The sequence below is a fragment of the Bos grunniens genome, chromosome X (genome assembly GCF_055505025.1).
Source record: "Bos grunniens cultivar Pamir isolate PY7600 chromosome X, Bosgru_T2T1.0, whole genome shotgun sequence".
Lineage (NCBI taxonomy): Eukaryota > Metazoa > Chordata > Mammalia > Artiodactyla > Bovidae > Bos > Bos grunniens.
The window spans coordinates 46,475,939-46,494,120 of record NC_141194.1 but is presented as its reverse complement, the minus strand read 5'-3'; the positions used below and the strand labels follow the sequence as shown (position 1 = coordinate 46,494,120).

Genomic DNA, 18,182 nt, shown 5'->3' with positions numbered 1-18,182 from the left:
AATGAAAAATGACCTTTTCCAGTCCTGTGGCCATTGCTGAGTTTTCCAAATTTGCTGGCATATTGAGTGCAGCACTTTCACAGCATCATCTTCCAGGATTTGAAATAGCTCAACTGGAATTCCATCACCTTCACTAGCTTTGTTCGTAGTGATGCTTCCTAAGCCCCACTTGCCTTCCCATTCCAGGATATCTGGCTCTAGGTGAGTGATCACAGCCTTGTGATTATCTGGGTCATAAAGGTCTTTTTTGTATAGTTCTGTGTATTCTTGCCACCTCTTCTTAATATCTTCTGCTTCTGTTAGGTCCATACCATTTCTGTCCTTTATCGAGCCTATCTTTGCATGAAATATTCCCTTGGCATCTCTCATTTTCTTCAGGAGATCTCTAGTCTTTCCATTCTATTGTTTTCCTCTATTTCTTTGTGCTGATCACTGAGAAAGGCTTTCTTATCTCTCCTATTCTTTGGAACTCAGCATTCAAATGCTTATATCTTTCCTTTTCTTCTTTGCTTTTTGCTTCTCTTCTTTTCACAGCTATTTGTTAGGCTTCCTCAGACAGCCATTTTGTCTTTTTGCATTTCTTCTTCTTGGGGATGGTCTTGATCCCTGTCTCCTGTATAGTGTCATGAACCTCTGTCCATAGTTCATCAGGCACTTTATCAGATCTAGTCCCTTAAATCTATTTCTCACTTCCACTGTATAATTGTCAGGGATTTGATTTAGGTCATCCCTGAATAATCCAGTGGTTTTCTTCACTTTCTTCCATTTCAGTCTGAATTTGGCAATAAGGAGTTCATGATCTGAGTCACAGTCAGCTCCTGGTCTTGTTTTTGCTGACTGTATAGAGCTTCTCCATCTTTGGCTGCAAAGAATATAATCAATCTGATTTCGGTGTTGACCATCTGGTGATGTCCATGTGTAGAGTCTTTTCTTGTGTTGTTAGAAGAGGGTGTTTGCTATGACCCGTGTGTTCTCTTGGCAAAACTCTATGAGCCTTTGCCCTGCTTCATTCTGTACTCCAAGGCCAAATTTGCCTGTTACCTCAGTTGTTTCTTGACTTCCTACTTTTGCATTCCAGTCCCCTATAATGAAAAGGAGAGCTTTTTTGGGGTGTCAGTTCTAAAAAGTCTTGTAGGTCTTCAAAGAACCGTTCAACTTCAGCTTGTTTAGCGTTAATGGTCGGGGAATAGACTTACATTACTGTGATATTGAATGGCTTGCTTGCAAATGAACGGAGTTCATTCTGTCGTTTAGTTTGCTGATTCCTAGAATGTCAGCGTTCACTCTTTCCATCTCCTTTTTGACTACTTCCAATTTGCCTTGGTTCATCGACCTAACATTCCAGGTTCCTATGCGATATTGTTCTTTACAACATTGGACCTTGCTTCTATCACCAGTCAAATCCACAGCTGGGTGTTGTTTTTGCTCTGGCTCCATACCTTCATTCTTTCTGGAGTTATTTTTCCACTGATTTCTAGTAGCATATTGGGTACCTACTGACCTGAGGAGTTCATCTTTTCAGTGTCCTATCTTTTTGCCTTTTCATACTGTTCATGGGGTTCTCAAGGCAAGAATACTAATGTGGTTTGCCATTCCTTTCTCCAGTGGAGCACATTCTGTCAGACCTCTCCACCATGACCCATCAGTGTGGGGTGGCCCCACGGGCATGGCTTAGTTTCATTGAGTTAGAAAAGGCTGTGGTCCATGTGATCAGATTGGCTAGTTGTCTGTGATTGTGGTTTCAGTTTGTCTTCCCTCTGATGCCCTCTCTCACTGGCTACCATCTTACTTTGGTTTCTCTTTTATTGCCACATAATCAATTTGTTGCCACAATTTATTGCCACATAAGTTGATCAAATGAGTTATTAACTATATGTTGAATTTTGTTAAAGAGGAAGTAGGGTTGACAGAAGAACAGATGGCTGTTTATCAGCCAGAAGCAGGTACTTGTTTTGACTAAACAAAATGCAAGAACACTGCTAATGTTTTGCTATATGTTACAACAAATACTGCAGTTAAGACATTGAAGATCAGTTAAAAATTTTGGTAAGGACCACTTTCTCAGTGTGTTAAAACTGGAAAATTGAATTCAGTCCATTATCCAGCATTGGGATCATATAAATATTTTTAAAAGAAGACTCTGAAGCATTATTTCAATTCTTATTCCTTGTACACAAATAAAGGCAGCCTTGTACACAAATTATTGTCCTTTTCAGGGGCTGATGACAAATACTCCCTTAGGGAGAAGAAAATCTAGCCTTTATTGCATTATTTGATGTTAAGTTTCATTCATTATTACTTTATTTTCATGCCTATATTTCTTCTATAGAATTACCTGAAGATCTGTATGCTTTTTCATATAATCCCAAGTTCTCAAAAGACATGAGGGAAAGTGGATGGAAGCTGATTGACCAAACATCAGACTTTGGACGTATGGGAATTCCTAACAGGTACTGGACTATAACAGATGCCAACAGAAACTATGAGGTAATTTTGTTATTGTTTTATTTTGGTTCACTTAATTGAAACAGAAGTATTTCAGCAAACAAAGTTTTGAAAAGGGAAGAAACCACTCATTATCTCTCCTTTTCATTCAACATTCAGCCATTCAACAAGAAAGTAAGTAACTAATGCATTTAAAACACCAAGTCAGAGTTCTCATAGTCTAAAGAATAGGGTGCTATGAGAGCATAGATGAAGAATATGGAATTCAAAGTGGAATGCCAGTAAGAGCCTCAAATGCTGGCGAATAGCCTGGAGAAGGGATTCTATCCTAACTTATACAGGGAGAGAAGGAAGGAAGTCAGTAAATAAACTCAGATCATGGATAAATTGAAGAATTTGAACGTTATTCTGAGGACCATAACCACAAGAGTATTTTGATTTGGAAATGTCTGTAAGTATATTTGTATTTTAGAAAGATAACTTTGATATTAGTATGAAGAATTGGTTTGCTGGAGTTAAGAATGCAGGAGAGTGATATGAGAAGTGATGAGAACCTGAACTAAGGCAAGGGCTATGGATGGTGAGGAGGAGATAGTTTTAACAGATTTTTAGGTAGTAGAAGTTAAAGAATTTGGTGACACATTAATGTGGCTGGGAGAAAGAGGGAGAAGTTTAGTAGGCATCCCAGGTTTCCTGGTTTCTGGCTTAGGTGACCCAAGTGGGTATGGATATGTTAGCAAGATAAGGATCACAAGAAGAGGGTCAGACAGTATCTTTAGTTTTAGACGTGAGTTTAAGGTGATTTAAAAAATCAGGTATTTGATATCAAGCATTTTAGCCTAGATCTCCAGAAAGATTTCTGGGCCAAGTATAGAATCTCTCAAGTGTATTGATTCACTAGGAGGACCTGGCATATAGTCACTTGTGACTGTGATTTATTACAGTGAAAATATAGAAGGCAAAATCAACAAAGGGAAAAAGAGTAAAGTCTGGGGAAAACCAAACAAAAGTTGAAGCTTTTGCCCTTTCCCAGTGGAGTCACATAGGACATGCTTCAACTCCTCTAGCAATGTGACATGTGCAAACTGTTTCCACCTATAATGTTAGTTATTCTTAAGGTACATTTTGTTCTTATATATCTCAATATTTTCATTTCTAGAAAATAATAGCATACTTGGAAGAGCTTTTTACGTCAAGGATATTTTTGTTCTTATTTTTGAGGAATCGATGATTCTAGCTTATAGATAATGGATAGCTAATGCTTGAGTGCTATTCCAACCTGTTGCTGCTAGCAGGTAAAAAAAAATGTAAGAAGATTAAGTTTAAAAAATTGAGTTTGTTTTCTTTTAGATATGCAGTACCTACCCTCTTGAAATAGTGATTCCTAAATCTGTTACATTGGGAACGGTGGTTGGAAGTTCAAAGTTCAGAAGTAAAGAACGTGTGCCTGTGCTGTCCTACCTCTACAAAGAGAACAATGTGAGTTGACAAAACTTCTCTGATGAGAACTAAACTTGGCTCTAGAAGAGCTGGGTTTAAGTCACACTACTGTCACTTACTAGCTTTGTGATGTCAAGCATGTTACTTCTCTGAACTTTAGTACTTTTGAGGGGTTTTAAGTGGGTCATATCAGGAAAAAATATATGTGTACTTTGTAAATTTTAAAGTGCTATGCAGATGTTAAGTGGCATTTGTAGTGTGTTCATTTATTTCTTTCCTGCTCTGCCAGCTCCTGCTTGATGGCAAGTAACTGTTAAATGAATGGGAACAGTCATATGGAAGGATATTTGTAGACTGTTGCCTCTCACTATAACACAGATTTCCTTATTCTTTCTCACTGTTTTTCATATAATTTAGGGTCTTATGGGAAAGCACTTGAGTCCTCTGAGTCCCCTTCCATAAGAAGAGACTTCTTGCCTCTTGTGGTCTCTCTGAGATCTGGAATTAGACAAATAGTCAAGTTCTCAGGTGTTCAAGTGCTAAAGAGTATAGTAATGTAAGTGGTTGTCTGTGTCAAACTGTTGAAGTAAGCAGACTATATAACAACACTACCAAAATGTAAGGCAGTTCATTAACTCATCATTATTAGATGTACCTGCTACATAGCTGTGCTATTTTCATATTGAAATGGCTTTAAACAAACCAGTACTATGATTTGGCATTAACTCCTAAAATGAGTGAATTCTGTTCTCTTAAGAAACTCTAGATCTTTGTTCTATCTTGAATTCTTAAGTGAGCCTCTGGTATATGGGTGATATCACTGGGACTATAAAAAGCAAGAAAATTTCAGAAAAAATACTAGCCTAATACATACTAAAAATAGATAAAATTTTATTAAAAACCTCACGATGTGATTTTCTTGTAGTCTGGGTTTGTCAAGACTGGGTTGGGAATCTTAGCCATGTAGAAGAAAGAAAAGACTATCTGAGCAACAGTTTGTAGTAACACAGCCCACATGCTGGAGTGGGGAGGGAGGAAGGAAGCTGAGCTCAGTGTTACTGAAATGCTGGATTTCAGGGCTACATATTTTTTTTATTTCACTATCTTGAGTTGGCTCATCCTCTTCTACTCACTGAACATGGGAACAAGGAGGATTTTTTTACCACCTGTAAATATGATCACTCAACTGACAAACATTTTTCTTTACAGGCTGCCATTTGCCGCTGTAGCCAGCCTCTATCTGGATTTTATACTCGTTGCATAGATGATGAACTCCTGCTAGAGGCTATTCGCCAGACAAATCCAGGGAGCCAGTTCTTGTATGTTGTAGACACAAGACCAAAGGTATCTATGTATCAAAACCCTCTCTAATACTTCTATTTTACTCATGCTGCAATGCCCCTCCCATGTAATGAGCTTTGCAATGTTAATGCGAAAGTTGGATTTGTGCATATGGGCTTGTTGTTGTTCAGTCCCTAAGTCATTTCTGACTCTTTGTGACCCTATGGACTGCAACACGCCAAGCTAACCTGTCCTTCACTATCTCCTGGAGGTTGCTCAAACTCATGTCCATTGAGTCGATGATGCCATCCAACTATCTTACCCTCTGTCGCTCCCTTCTCCTCCTGCCCTCAATCTTTCCCATCATGAGGGTCTTTTCCAATAAGTCAGCTCTTTGCATCAGGTGGCCAAAGTATTGGAGCTTCAGCATCAATCCTTCCAATGAATATTCAGGGTTGATTTCCTTTAGGATTGACTGGTTTGATCTCCTTGCTGTCCAAGGGACTCTCAAGAGTGTTCTCCAGAAGCACAGTTCGAAAGCATCACTTCTTTGGTACTCAGCCTTCCTTATGGTCCAGGTCTTACATCTGTACGTGACTACTGGAAAAACCATAGCATTGACTATATGGACTTTTGTCAACAAAGTGATGTCTCTGCTTTTTAACATGCCATCTAGGTTTGTCATAGCTTTTCTTCCAAGAAGCAAGTGTCTTTTAATTTCATGGCTGTAGTCACCGTCCGCAATGATGTTGAAGTCCAATAATATAAAATCTGCCACTGTCTCCATTTTTTTACCATCTATTTGCCATGAAGTCGACAGCTTATGGTGAATGATGTCAGATTCGTGATCTCCAAAGAAGATTTAGCTTTCCGACCAGTGACCAGGCTTGATCATTCAAGAGCTTTTGTGTAGCAGAATTTTATTAAAATATAAAAAGGGACAGAGAAAGCTTCTGACATAGACATCAGAAGGGGGATGGAGAGTGCTCCTCTAACTAGTCTTAGCAAGGGAGCTATATACTTTTTAATTGGTTATTACAGTAAACCAAAAGAATGTCTCAAGGTTGTAAAGATCTTACTAGACCCACTCCCACAATTTACATTTTAAGATGACAGGATTAGAATTAACAATAGAAAGATTTTACCAGACCCACTCCCATAATATACATTTTAAGATAACAAGATTAGTTGAAAGGTTCTCAAGAAGGAGAAACTTGTCCTCAAGCAGGATACATTGTTGTTATATAATCCTTACTAAGACTAGTGAGGGCTTCCCTGATGGCTTAGAGGTTAAAGCATCTGCCTGGAATGCGGGAGACCCGGGTTTGATCCCTGGGTCGGGAAGATCCCCTGGAGAAGGCAATGGCAACCCATTCCAGTACTCTTGCCAGGAGAATCCCACGGAGGGAGGAGCCTGGTAGGCTACAGTCCATGGGATCACAAAGAGTCGGACATGACTGAGCGACTTAACCCACTCACTCACTCACTCAAGACTAGTGAAAGTCGCTCAGTCATGACTCTTTGCAACTCTATGGACTGTTGGCTACCAGGCTCCTCAGCAGACAGTCCATGGAGTTTTTCAGGCAAGAGTACTGGAGTGGGTTGCCATTTCCTTCTCCAGGGGATCTTTCTGACCTAGGGATCGAATCCTGGTCTCCCACACTAAGACTAAGGAATGTAGAAAAAATGTTTGTCCTTTCCTTCTTCCAGACCCCTATCTCCTCTTTGAGAGCCCCAGACCCTTTGTTCCTCTTTGGGGACCATGGACTTCTTATCAACCTACCTAAAAATTGACTCTCTCATTACCCCCTTTTCTTTTAGGAGAATTGTGTTGCCAAGGGAAAGGGGCATCATTTTCATTCCATAACTACTTCCTGCTTTTGAGGAGTGTCATCCCTAAATTGTGGAGGCAACATATTCTCCTAAACCTCATATTGAGTGTCTCTGATCCAGGGGCCCCAAGTAATAGTTGGAGGAGGCTGTGGCACTTGTAGGAGCCTGGACAACTATTTGTAACTTAAAAGTTTTCAGACAGTTAGAAACAAATCCCATTATACAGTTACAGATCTAAGGCAAAATAGTCATTAAACCAAGTTAAAACATAATCAATATTAAAAGTTACATTATGTCCATAATTAAGGTACAATATGTTATCAGTCCCTCTTAGGCTTGTTAGATGTAATGAGATCAAGAAGAGGCATCAGATATGATTGTTGTTGGTGAAGGTATTTGCAGACTTGAAGAAAGTCCTTTCCATGAATGAGAGAAACTAACCATGTTAAACCTTCAATTGATGAGGAAGGGAGTGCTCCACAGAAACGGCAGTTAGAACAATTGTGTCAGCTGGGTCAGGGGTCACCTCCTGGGGTTCTTGTAATGTCTCTTGAAAAGCTGAAAGCTGAGTCACATAGTTAATTCTAAGGCTTTAGGATCTAAGACAATATCTGTGTGCAAAAACTGTCATAGAGACAGTCCCTTCTTTGGGGGATAGTTCAAGCCCTCATTAAAGGCTGGGCAATTTCCCCGTAACCCAGAATCCAAATGTGCCAGTAGCCTGTAGTGCCCAAGAGGATTATCCTCTCAGTTGTCTTAAAAGTCATAGGTAGAGGATGGTATAGTATAGGTTTAACTCTAGAAAGCATTCTTCAAATCAATGACTGAAAAAATATTTGGCTCATTCAGGAATTTCAGACAATAAAGTATAAGGATTAGGCATTTATTATTCATAAATCTTGAACTAGTCTCCATTTATCATTTGACTTTTTCACACCCAAAATAGGAGTGTTGCATAGACTATTACAAGGAATTAATAGCTCCTGTTCCTTTAAATTTTCAATGATGGGTTTTAACTCTTCCTTAACCTCAGGCTTTAATGGATACTGTTTTTGATGTGGAAATAAGTGAGGGTCTTTGAGCTTGATAAGGAAAGGAACAACATTTTGTACTCAACCCACAGTTTTTCTATCAGCCCACACTCTATGATTTACATTTTCTTCAGTTAAAAGAGCAGGTTCCATATTCATGAAAACAGAGGCCTGGACCTTGTTCAGTATGCTACTGCTGCTAAGTCGCTTCAGTCATGTCTGACTCTGTGCGACCCCATAGACGGCAGCCCACCAGGCTCCCCCGTCCCTGGGATTCTCCAGGCAAGAACACTGGAGTAGGTTGCCATTTCCTTCTCCAATGCATGAAAGTGATCAGTGAAAGTGAAGTCGCTCAGTCATGTCCGACTCTTAGCGACACCATGGACTGCAGGCTACCAGGCTCCTCTGTCCATGGGATTTTCCAGCCAAGAGTACTGGAGTGGGGTGCCATTGCCTTCCCTCCCCAAAAGGGGTGAGGGAGACTTTGGCAGGATCAGAAACTCCTGAGAAAACAGCAGAGTCCCAGTTGCAGCTTAAAGTATGACTGAAATAATAGCATTTGGCTCATCTTGACAGTCACATTACAGTAGTGGATTGGGAGGAAAGTGGACCAGGGGCTTCAGTGAGCACTGAGAAAGTTGCCTCAGGGTCCAAAAGAAAATCGACTGATTGGCCCGCCATAGTTATTAATATCTGGGGTTCCTCAGGTGTTATTAGGATGGGAGCTTGTGTGGGGACCCCAAGGCACCTTCAGTCCTGATTGTCTTGAGAGTCTGACCCCTGGGGCCTGCACCTCGAGGGCAGTCTCTTATCCACTATGGTCCTTTGCAGACTGAACATGGAACAGGGGCAGCTTAGATGCCTGAGGGCAACTTCATATGAGATGCCCCTCCTTTCCACAGTAATAACAAGCCCATCCCTTTTCACCTGGTTTCCTCTGGGCGTTTTTCTCTTCAGGCTGATTCATAGAAGTTTTCATAGCCATCACTAGAGCCTGGGCCTTTCCTTTGGTTCTTTTCTGTTGTTGTTTCTCCTCCTCATATTCTCTACTGTAATATACTGTCTGAGCCAGCTGTAACTGTTTTTCTTAAGACTTATTTGGTCCAAATGCCTGTTTTCATAACTTATGGTGGATATCTGGAGCTGACTGAGTGAGAAATCTATCTTTTAAGATCATTCCTTCTCTGCTCTTTTGGGATCAACATCAGTAAACTTACAGAGAGCCTCTTGTAGTCTAAGAATTTACCAGGAGTTTCCTTCTCCCCCTGTTCTATGTCAGCCAACTTAGCATAGTTTAAGGTCAGCATAGTTTAAAGTCTTAGTGAACGCTCATTTTAGTCCTTCAAGAATGCATCTGACAAAGTGGTTCTGTTATGAGAACTGCTTGGCTTCCAATAGGAAGGAGAGCTATTTCGTGTTCCCTCTTTCCCTTGCCTTCAAGACATTTATACCCATTTCTCTTGTTCTCTACAGAACCAACTAATTGTAAAACAGTATTATAATTATGAGACCCTTCAAAAGGCCAGCATTCCTGTCTTCCAAAGGATACCATGGCCGTTCAGTATCACAGAAGAATATCAGGAGTGTCTTTTTTAAATTCTGGGGATCAAACTTGTCCCAGTTCTTTAAAATATGTTTTAAAGGAGTGTTTCTGGAACTGCTAGCTCCCATCTGTAAGAGAGAAAAAAGTGGTATCCACAGCCTTGGCTTCTTTCCTCTGGAGGTGTCCCTCCCTGCTCTAGATGGGGATGTGGACAGACTTTCCACTGAAGCTTTCCTTCCCTGGTTGGACTTAGTCTGCCCCTTACCAACACAGGCATCATACTCATCCCTCCTGGTTCTGCCACCGAGGTAGGGTGGAAATGCACCAGGAGTAGACCTGATGGCATCCCAAATTGATTTCTAGTTCCATACCGCCAAGACCCTTGTTTGATTTACCCTTTTCCACTGATACCACCTGGGGTGAAGCAGTATAGCTTTCCCGGAATGTTTCCCAAGCTACAGCTGCTAGGGGAAACATCTGTCTTCCATGTGCCTGTGCACATTTCTGAGTACAATCCTGACCACAGTAGAAGTGGTGAGTTATTGCTATATCAGTATATATGATGGCAAAAGAGGTAGTGGAGGGTGGCCAGTGAGGAAAAAGTGATTTTTGTCCTTGAGTTACTAGGGCCAATCCTTCCAGTTCATTTCCACAGACTCCTCAAAAGAAATATCTAAGGAGTTGAGACAGAAGCCAGTGGAGCACTTTCTCTTATCTGCTAAAAGCTAGCACTACTGAAGGAAGAAGCCCATTGCAATTCCAATCAGACCAGATCCTGCACTTCCCGATCTGTGTCCTCAAAAACCTCATGGTCACCAGCAATGCTTCTATCCATATAGATCCGAGACACAGCCATGACAAAGACTCACTTTCAGGTCATTGGCCCCTGAGGCAGGCAGCCAAGAGAGTGCCCTCTAGCCTGAGAGACATTCCTGGAGCTAGAGTTCTGCCTTGCTGCCAAACGTGCTTTGGTAACTTTCGCCTCCTAGCAAGGCTAGGCTCTTCCATACAGTAACTTTCGGCTCTTAGCAAGGCTAGGTGCTTCCATACAGGCAGTCTAAGTAAAAGTACACAGTAACAGCATGGATCACAAGTCCCTTGGAAGTCTGTAATTCATCAGATTAGGTTAGGTTCAGTTCAGTTCAGTTGCTCAGTCGTGTCTGAATCTTTGCGACCCCATGAATCTCAGCATGACAGGCCTCCCTGTCCATCACCAACTTCCGGAGTCCACCCAAACCCATGTCCATTGAGTTGGTGATGCCATCCAACCATTTCTGTCATCCCCATCTCCTCCTGCCGGCAATCTTTCCCAGGATCAGGATCTTTTAACATGAGTTATCTCTTCATATCAGGCAGCCAAAGTATTGGAGTTTCAGCTTCAGCATCAGTCCTTTCAATGAACACCCACTATTGATCTCCTTTAGGATGGACAGGTTGGATCTCCTTGCAGTCCAAGGGACTCTCAAGAGGCTTCTCCAACACCACAGTTCAAAAGCATCAATTCTTCGGAGCTCAGCTTTCTTTATAGTCCAACTGTCACATCCATACATGACCACTGGAAAAACCATAGTCTTGACTAGACAGACCTTTGTTGAAAAGTAATGTCACTGCTTTTTAATATGCTGTCTAGGTTGGTCATAACTTTCCTTCCAAGGAGTAAGCGTCTTTTAATTTCATGGCTGCAATCACCATCTGCAGTGATTTTTGAGCCCAGAAAAATAAAGTCTGACACTGTTTCCACTGTTTCCCCATCTATTTGCCATGAAGTGATGGGACCAGAAGCCATGATCTTAGTTTTCTGAATGTTGAGCTTTAAGCCAACTTTTTCACTCTCCACTTTCACTTTCGTCAAGAGGCTCTTTAGTTCTTCTTTACTTTCCGCCATATGGGTGGTGTCATCCGCATATCTGAGGTTATTGATATTTCTCTCAGCAATCTTGATTTCAGCTTGTGCTTCATCCAGCCCAGCATTTCTTATGATGTACTCTGCATATAAGTTAAATAAGCAGGGTGACAATATAGAGCCTTGACATACTCCTTTTCCTATTTGGAACCAGTCTACTGTTTCATGTCCAGTTTTAACTGTTGCTTCCTGACCTGCGTACATGTTTCTCAAGAGTCAGGTCAGCTGGTCTGGTATTCCCATCTCTTTCAGAATTTCCCACAGTTTATTGTCATCCACACAGTCAAAGGCTTTGGCATAGTCAATAAAGCAGAAATAGATGTTTTTCTGGATCTCTTGCTTTTGCGATGATCCATCAGATGTTGGCAATTTGATCTCTGGTTCCTCTGCGTTTCCTAAAACCATCTTGAACATCTGGAAGTTCATGATTCACGTATTGCTGAAGCCTGGCTTGGAGAATTTTGAGCATTACTTTACTAGCATGTGAGATGAGTGCAATTGTGTGGTAGTTTGAGCATTCTTTGGCATTGCTTTTCTTTGGGATTGGAATGAAAACTGACCTTTTTCCAGTCCTGTGGCCACTGCTGAGTTTTCCAAATTTGCTGGCATATTGAGTGCAGCACTTTCACAACATCATCTTTCAGGATTTGAAATAGCTCAACTGGAATCCCATCACCTCCACTAGCTTTGTTCGTAGTGATGCTTTCTAAGCCCCACTTGACTTCACATTCCAGGATGTCTGGCTCTAGGTCAGTGATCACACCATCGTGATTATCTGGGTCGTGAAGATCTTTTTTGTACAGTTCTTCTGTGTATTCTTGCCAAATCTTCTTAATATCTTCTGCATCTGTTAGGTACATGCTATTTCTGTCCGTTATTGAGCCCATCTTTGCATGAAATGTTCCCTTGGTGTCTCTAATTTTCTTGAAGAGGTCTCTCGTCTTTTCTGTTCTATTGTTTTCCTCTATTTCTTTGCATTGATCGCTGAGTAAGGCTTTCTTATCTCTCCTTGCTATTCTTTGGAACTCGGCATTCAAATCGGTTTATCTTTCCTTTTCTCCTTTGCTTTTCACTTCCCTTCTTTTCACAGCTATTTGTAAGGCCTCCTCAGACAGGCATTTCACTTTCTGGCATTTCTTTTTTTGGGGACATGGTCTTGGTCCCTGTCTCCTGTACAATGTCCTGAACCTCCGTCCATGGTTCATCATGCACTCTATCAGATATAATCCCTTAAATCTATTTCTCACTTCCACTGTATAATCATAAGGAATTTGATTTAGGTCATAGCTGAATGGTCTAGTGGTTTTCCCTACTTTCTTCAATTTCAGTCTGAATTTGGCAATAAGGAGTTCATGATCTGGGCCACAATCAGCTCCTGGTCTTGTTTTTGCTGACTGTATGGAGCTTCTCCATCTTTGGCTGCAAAGAATATAATCAATCTGACTTTGGTGTTGACCATCTGGTGACGTCCATGTGTAGAGTCTTCTCTTGTGTTGTTGGAAGAGGGTGTTTGCTATGAGCAGTGCCTTGTCTTGCCAGAACTCTATTAGCCTTTGCTGCACTTCATTCTGTACTCCAAGGCCAAATTTGCCTGTTACTCTAGGTGTTTCTTGACTTCCTACTTTTGCATTCCAGTCCCTTATAATGAAAAGGACATCTTTTTTGTGTGTTATTTCTAGAAGGTCTTGTAGGTCCTCATAGAACTGTTCAACTTCAGTTTCTTCAGCATTACTGGTCAGGGCATAGACTTGGATTACTGTGATATTGAATGGTTTGCCTTGGAAACGAACAGAGATCATTCTGTCATTTTTGAGATTGCATCCAAGTACTGCGATTCAGATTCTTTTGTTGACTATGATGGCTACTCCATTTCTTCTAAGGGATTCCTGCCTTATTAGGAATCTTTCTTCTAAGGCATTCCTGTGGCAGAGCTTTTATGGGTTCCCTTACCCTGCTGCTCTCACCCCGGGTGCTCTTTCCCATAAAGTCTTTGCTTTGTCAGCACATATGTTTCCTCGGGGCCATGTGGCACCACCCAAGATGGACGGGTCATGGTGGAGTGTCTGACAGAATCTGGTCCACTGGAGAAGGGAATGGTAAACCACTTCAGTATTCTTGCCTTGAGAACTCCATGAACAGTATGAAAAGGCAAAAAGATAGGACACTGAAAGATGAACTCCCCAGATCTATAGGTGCTCAGTATGCTACTGGAGATCAGTGGAGAAATAACTCGAGAAAGAATGAGGTGATGCAGCCAAAGCAAAAACAACACCCAGTTGTGGGTATGACTGGTGATAGAAGCAAGGTTCAATGCTGTAAAGAGCAATATTGCATAGGAACCTGGAATGTTAGGTCCATGAATCAAGGCAAATTGGAAGTTATCAAACAGGAGATGACAAGAGTGAACAGCGACATTCTAGGAATCAGATTAGGTTAGTAGTTCTAATTCCCCACGCAATTACTAAATGGTCAAAGAGACCAGGAAAAGGTGACTGAGAAAGGAAAGTTCGGCCCACATGCTTTGCCCCTTTCTAGCTGCTCCCCTCGCAGGTATGTTGGGAGTCTCTTGGCATTGGCAGGTCTGTATAAACCCTTGACAAGGTGCCCCTTTCTGGGGCTGCCTTCAGTGATTATGAGGCACCAGGGCTCGTCACTTGCTTTGCACAGGGCATGTCGTTCATTCACACAGGCACACCCTAGTGTTAGTGAAGTAAAGTAGAAAACATGTATACTGAGAAAACAGAGGGTTAGAACTCTGAGTGTTCTTACCTTGTCCTGAAGATCCCAGACGAAGATGAGCCCCCACGATGATAGCTTACAGTGAAAAATGTTGGATTTGTGATCTCTGAAGAAGAAGATTTAGCTTCGGGACCATTGACTAGGCTTGATCACTCAAGAGCTTTTGTGTAACAGAGTTTTAATAATGTATAAAAAGGGACAGAGATAGCTTCTAACATAGTCATCAGAAAGGGAACAGAAAGGGCCCCCCTTGCTAGTCTTAGCAAGGGAGCTATACACTTTTAATTGGTTATTGAAATAAATCAAAAGAATGTCTCAAGGTTGTAAAGATCTTACTGGACCCATTCCCACAATTTGCATTTTAAGATGACAGGATTAGAATTAACAGTAGAATGATTTTACCAGACCCACTCCCATAATATACTTTTTAAGATAACAGGACTAGTCAGAAGGTTCTCAAGAAGGAGAAACATGTCCTCAAGCAGGATACATTGTTGTTATATAATCCTTACTAAGAAAAAGGAATGTAGAAAAAAAGTTCATCCTTTCCTCCTCCTTGAGAATTCCAGATCCTTATCTCTTCTTTGAGAGCCCCAGACCCCTTGCTCCTCTTCGGGGACCACAAACTTTTTATCAACCTACCTAGGAATTGACTCTCTCATCCCCCCCCCCCACCTTTTCTTTTAGGAGAATTGTGTTGCCAAGGGAAAGGGGCATCATTTTCATTCCAAAAGTACTTCCTGCTTTTGAGGGGTGTCATCTCTAAATTGTGGAGGCAACATATTCTCCATTTGGAGAACCATTTGGAAACTCTTTTTTATTATAGTCTTCACTGTCAAGCAAGACTGTGAGAAGGTACTTTGAACAACTTAGTCTTACCACTGCCTGTGAGTGTGGCAGAAAGGAGGATCCTCTGGTAAACCTGGACTCCCTTCATTAATTCCTTGACCTTCAGCATGTTGTCTGGCTCTAATAAGGATTGTAGATGAATTGTGTCCCACTAGGCAAGTAAAGGACAAATTTGTTATTGTTGTTCATATGCTAAGTCGTTTCCGACTCTTTGCGACTCCATGAACTGCAGTACACCAGGGTTCTCTGTTGATCACTATCTCCCTGATTTACTCAAACTCATGTCGAGTCAGTGATGCCATCCAACCATCTAATCCTCTGTCCCCCCTTCTCTTGCTCTTATTTTTCCCAGCATAAGGGTCTTTTCCAGTAAGTCAGCTCTTTGAATCACGTGGCCAAAATATTGGAACTTCAGCTTCAGCATCAGTCCTTCCACTAAATATTCAGGGTTGATTTCCTTTAGATTGACTGGTTTGATCTCCTTGCTGTCCAAAGGACTCTCAACAGTCTTCTCCAACACCACAGTTTGAACGTGCCAATTCTGTGGCAGTCACCCTTCTTAACGGTTGAACTATCATATCCATACATGACTATTGGAAAAACCATAGCTTTGACTATATATGGAACTTTGTCAGCAAAGTGATATCTCTATTTTAATACACTGTTTAGGTTTTTCATAGCCATTCTTCCAAGGGGCAAGTGTCCCTTAATTTCATGGCTGCAGTCACTGTCCACATTGATTTTGGAGCCAAAGAAAATAAGTTTGTCAGTGTTTTCATTGTTTCCCCATGTATTTGCCATGAAGTGATGGGACTGGATGCCATGATCTTCATTTTCTGAATGCTGAGTTTTAAGCCAGCTTTTTTACTCTCCTCTTTCACTTTCATCAAGAGGCTCTTTAGTTTCCCTTCACTTTCTGCCATTAAAGTAGTATCATCTGCATATCTGAGGTTGTTGATATTTCCCCCACAATCTTGATTCCAACTTGTGCTTCATCCAGCTTGGCATTTTGTATGATATACTCTGCATATAAGTTAAATAAGCAGAGGGTGACAATATGCAGCCTTGACATACTCCTTTCCCAATTTGGAGCCAGTCCGTTGTTCCGTGTCTGGTTCTAACTGTTGCTTATTCACCTGCATACAGGTTTCTCAGGAGGCCGGTAAGGTGGTTTGGTATTCGCATCTCTGTAAGAATATTCCACCGTTTGTTGTGATCCACACAAATACTTTAACATAGTCAATGAAGCAGAAGTAGATGTGATTTTTTTGGAATTGCCTTGGTTTTTTCTATGATCCAGCCTGTGTTGGCTATTTGATCCCTCATTCCTCTGCCTTTTCTAAATTCAGCTTGTACATCTGAAAGTTCTCAGTTCACATTTTCCATAGCCTAGTTTGAAGGATTTTGAGCATGATCTTGCTGGCATGTGAAATGAGTGCAATTGTGCAGTAATTTGAACATTCCTTAGCATTGCCTTTCTTTGGGATTGTAATGAAAACTGACCTTTCCCAGTCCTGTGACCACTGCTGACTTTACTAATTTGCTGGCCTAAAGAGTACAGCACTTTACCAGCATCATCTTTTAAGATTTGAAATAGCTCAACCTGAATTCCATTACCGCCATTAGCTATGTTCATAGTAATACTTCTTAAAGTCCACTTGACTTCACACTCCAGGATATCTGGCTCTAGGTGAGTGACCACACCATCGTGGTTAACTGGGTCATTAAGAACTTTTCTGTACAGTTCTTCTGTGTATTCTTGCTGCCTTTTCTTACTCTCTTCTGCTTCTGTTAGGTCCTCGCCATTTTTGTCCTTTATTGTGCCTATCTTTGTATGAAAATTTCCCTTCTCCAGTTTTTTTTTTTTTTTTAAGAGATCTGTACTCTTTCCCATTCTATTATTTTCCTCTTATTTATTTGCATTGGTCACTTAAGAAGGCTTTCTTATCTCTTCTTGCTATTCTCTGAAACTCTGCATTCAGTTTGGTATATCTTTCCCTTTCTCCATTGCCTTTTGTTTCTCTTCTTTTCTCAGCTATTTGTAAGGCCTCCTCAGACAGCAACTTTGCCTTCTTAAATTTCTTTTTCTTGGGAATGATTTTGGGTCATCACCTTCTGTACAATGTTACGAATCTCCATCCATAGTTCTTCAGGCACTCTGTCTACTAAATCTAGTCCCTTGAATCACTTTATCACCTCCACCTTATAATCTTATAAGATTTTGATTTAGGTCGTATCTGAATGGCCTCGTGTTTTTCCCTACTTTCTTCAATTTGAGCTTGAATTTTGCAATAAGAAGCTGATGATCTGAGCCACGGTCAATTCTAGATCTCTCTCTCTCTTTTTTTTTTTTTTTCATCTGACTGTATTGAACGTTTCCATCTTTGGCTGCAAAGAATATAATCAATCTGATTTCTGTACAGACCATCTGGTAATGCCCATGTAGAATCTTCTCTTGTGTTGTTGGAAGAGTGTGTCTGCTATGATCAGTGCATTCTCTTGGCAAAATTCTTTGCCTTGCTTTGTTTTTGCCTTTGCCTTGCTTCATTATGTGCTCCAAGGCCAAACTTGCCTGTTATTCCTGGTATCTCTTGACTTCCTACTTTTGCATTCCAGTCCCCTATGATGAAAAGGACATATTTTCTGGTGTTAGTTCTAGGAGTTCTTGTAGGTCTTCATGGAGTCATTCAACTTCACCTTCTTCAGCATTAGAGGGTGAGGCATAGACTTGGATTACTGATGTTGAATGGTTTGCCATGGAAACTATCCAAGATCATTCTTTCATTTTTGAGATTTCAACCAAGTACTGCATTTCAGATTCTCTTGTTGACTATGTGGGCTACTCCATTCCTTCTATGGAACTCTTTCCCACAGTAATAGATATAATGGTCATCTGAATTAAATTCTCAGATGTCCGTCCATTTTAGTTCACTGATTGCTAAAATATCGATGTTAACTTTTGCCATTTCATGTTTGACCGTATCCAGTTTGCCTTGCTTCATGGACCTAACATTCCAGGTTCCTATGCCATATTGTTCTTTACAGCATCTGACTTTACTTTCCCCACCAGATACAACCAGAACTGGACGTCATTTCCGCTTTGGCTCACACTCTTCAT

The 18,182-nt window shown here is 41.0% G+C and overlaps 1 protein-coding gene across 1 annotated transcript in view; it reads left to right on the top strand.

Annotated features, from left to right (window-relative positions):
• MTMR8 (myotubularin related protein 8) overlaps positions 1-18,182 on the top strand; it is a 278,922-nt gene that overhangs the window by 62,105 nt on the left and 198,635 nt on the right. The window contains 3 exon segments of the mRNA XM_086390090.1: positions 2,330-2,487; positions 3,796-3,924; positions 5,095-5,229. Of these exon segments, the coding sequence (XP_086246216.1) occupies positions 2,330-2,487; positions 3,796-3,924; positions 5,095-5,229 (422 nt within the window).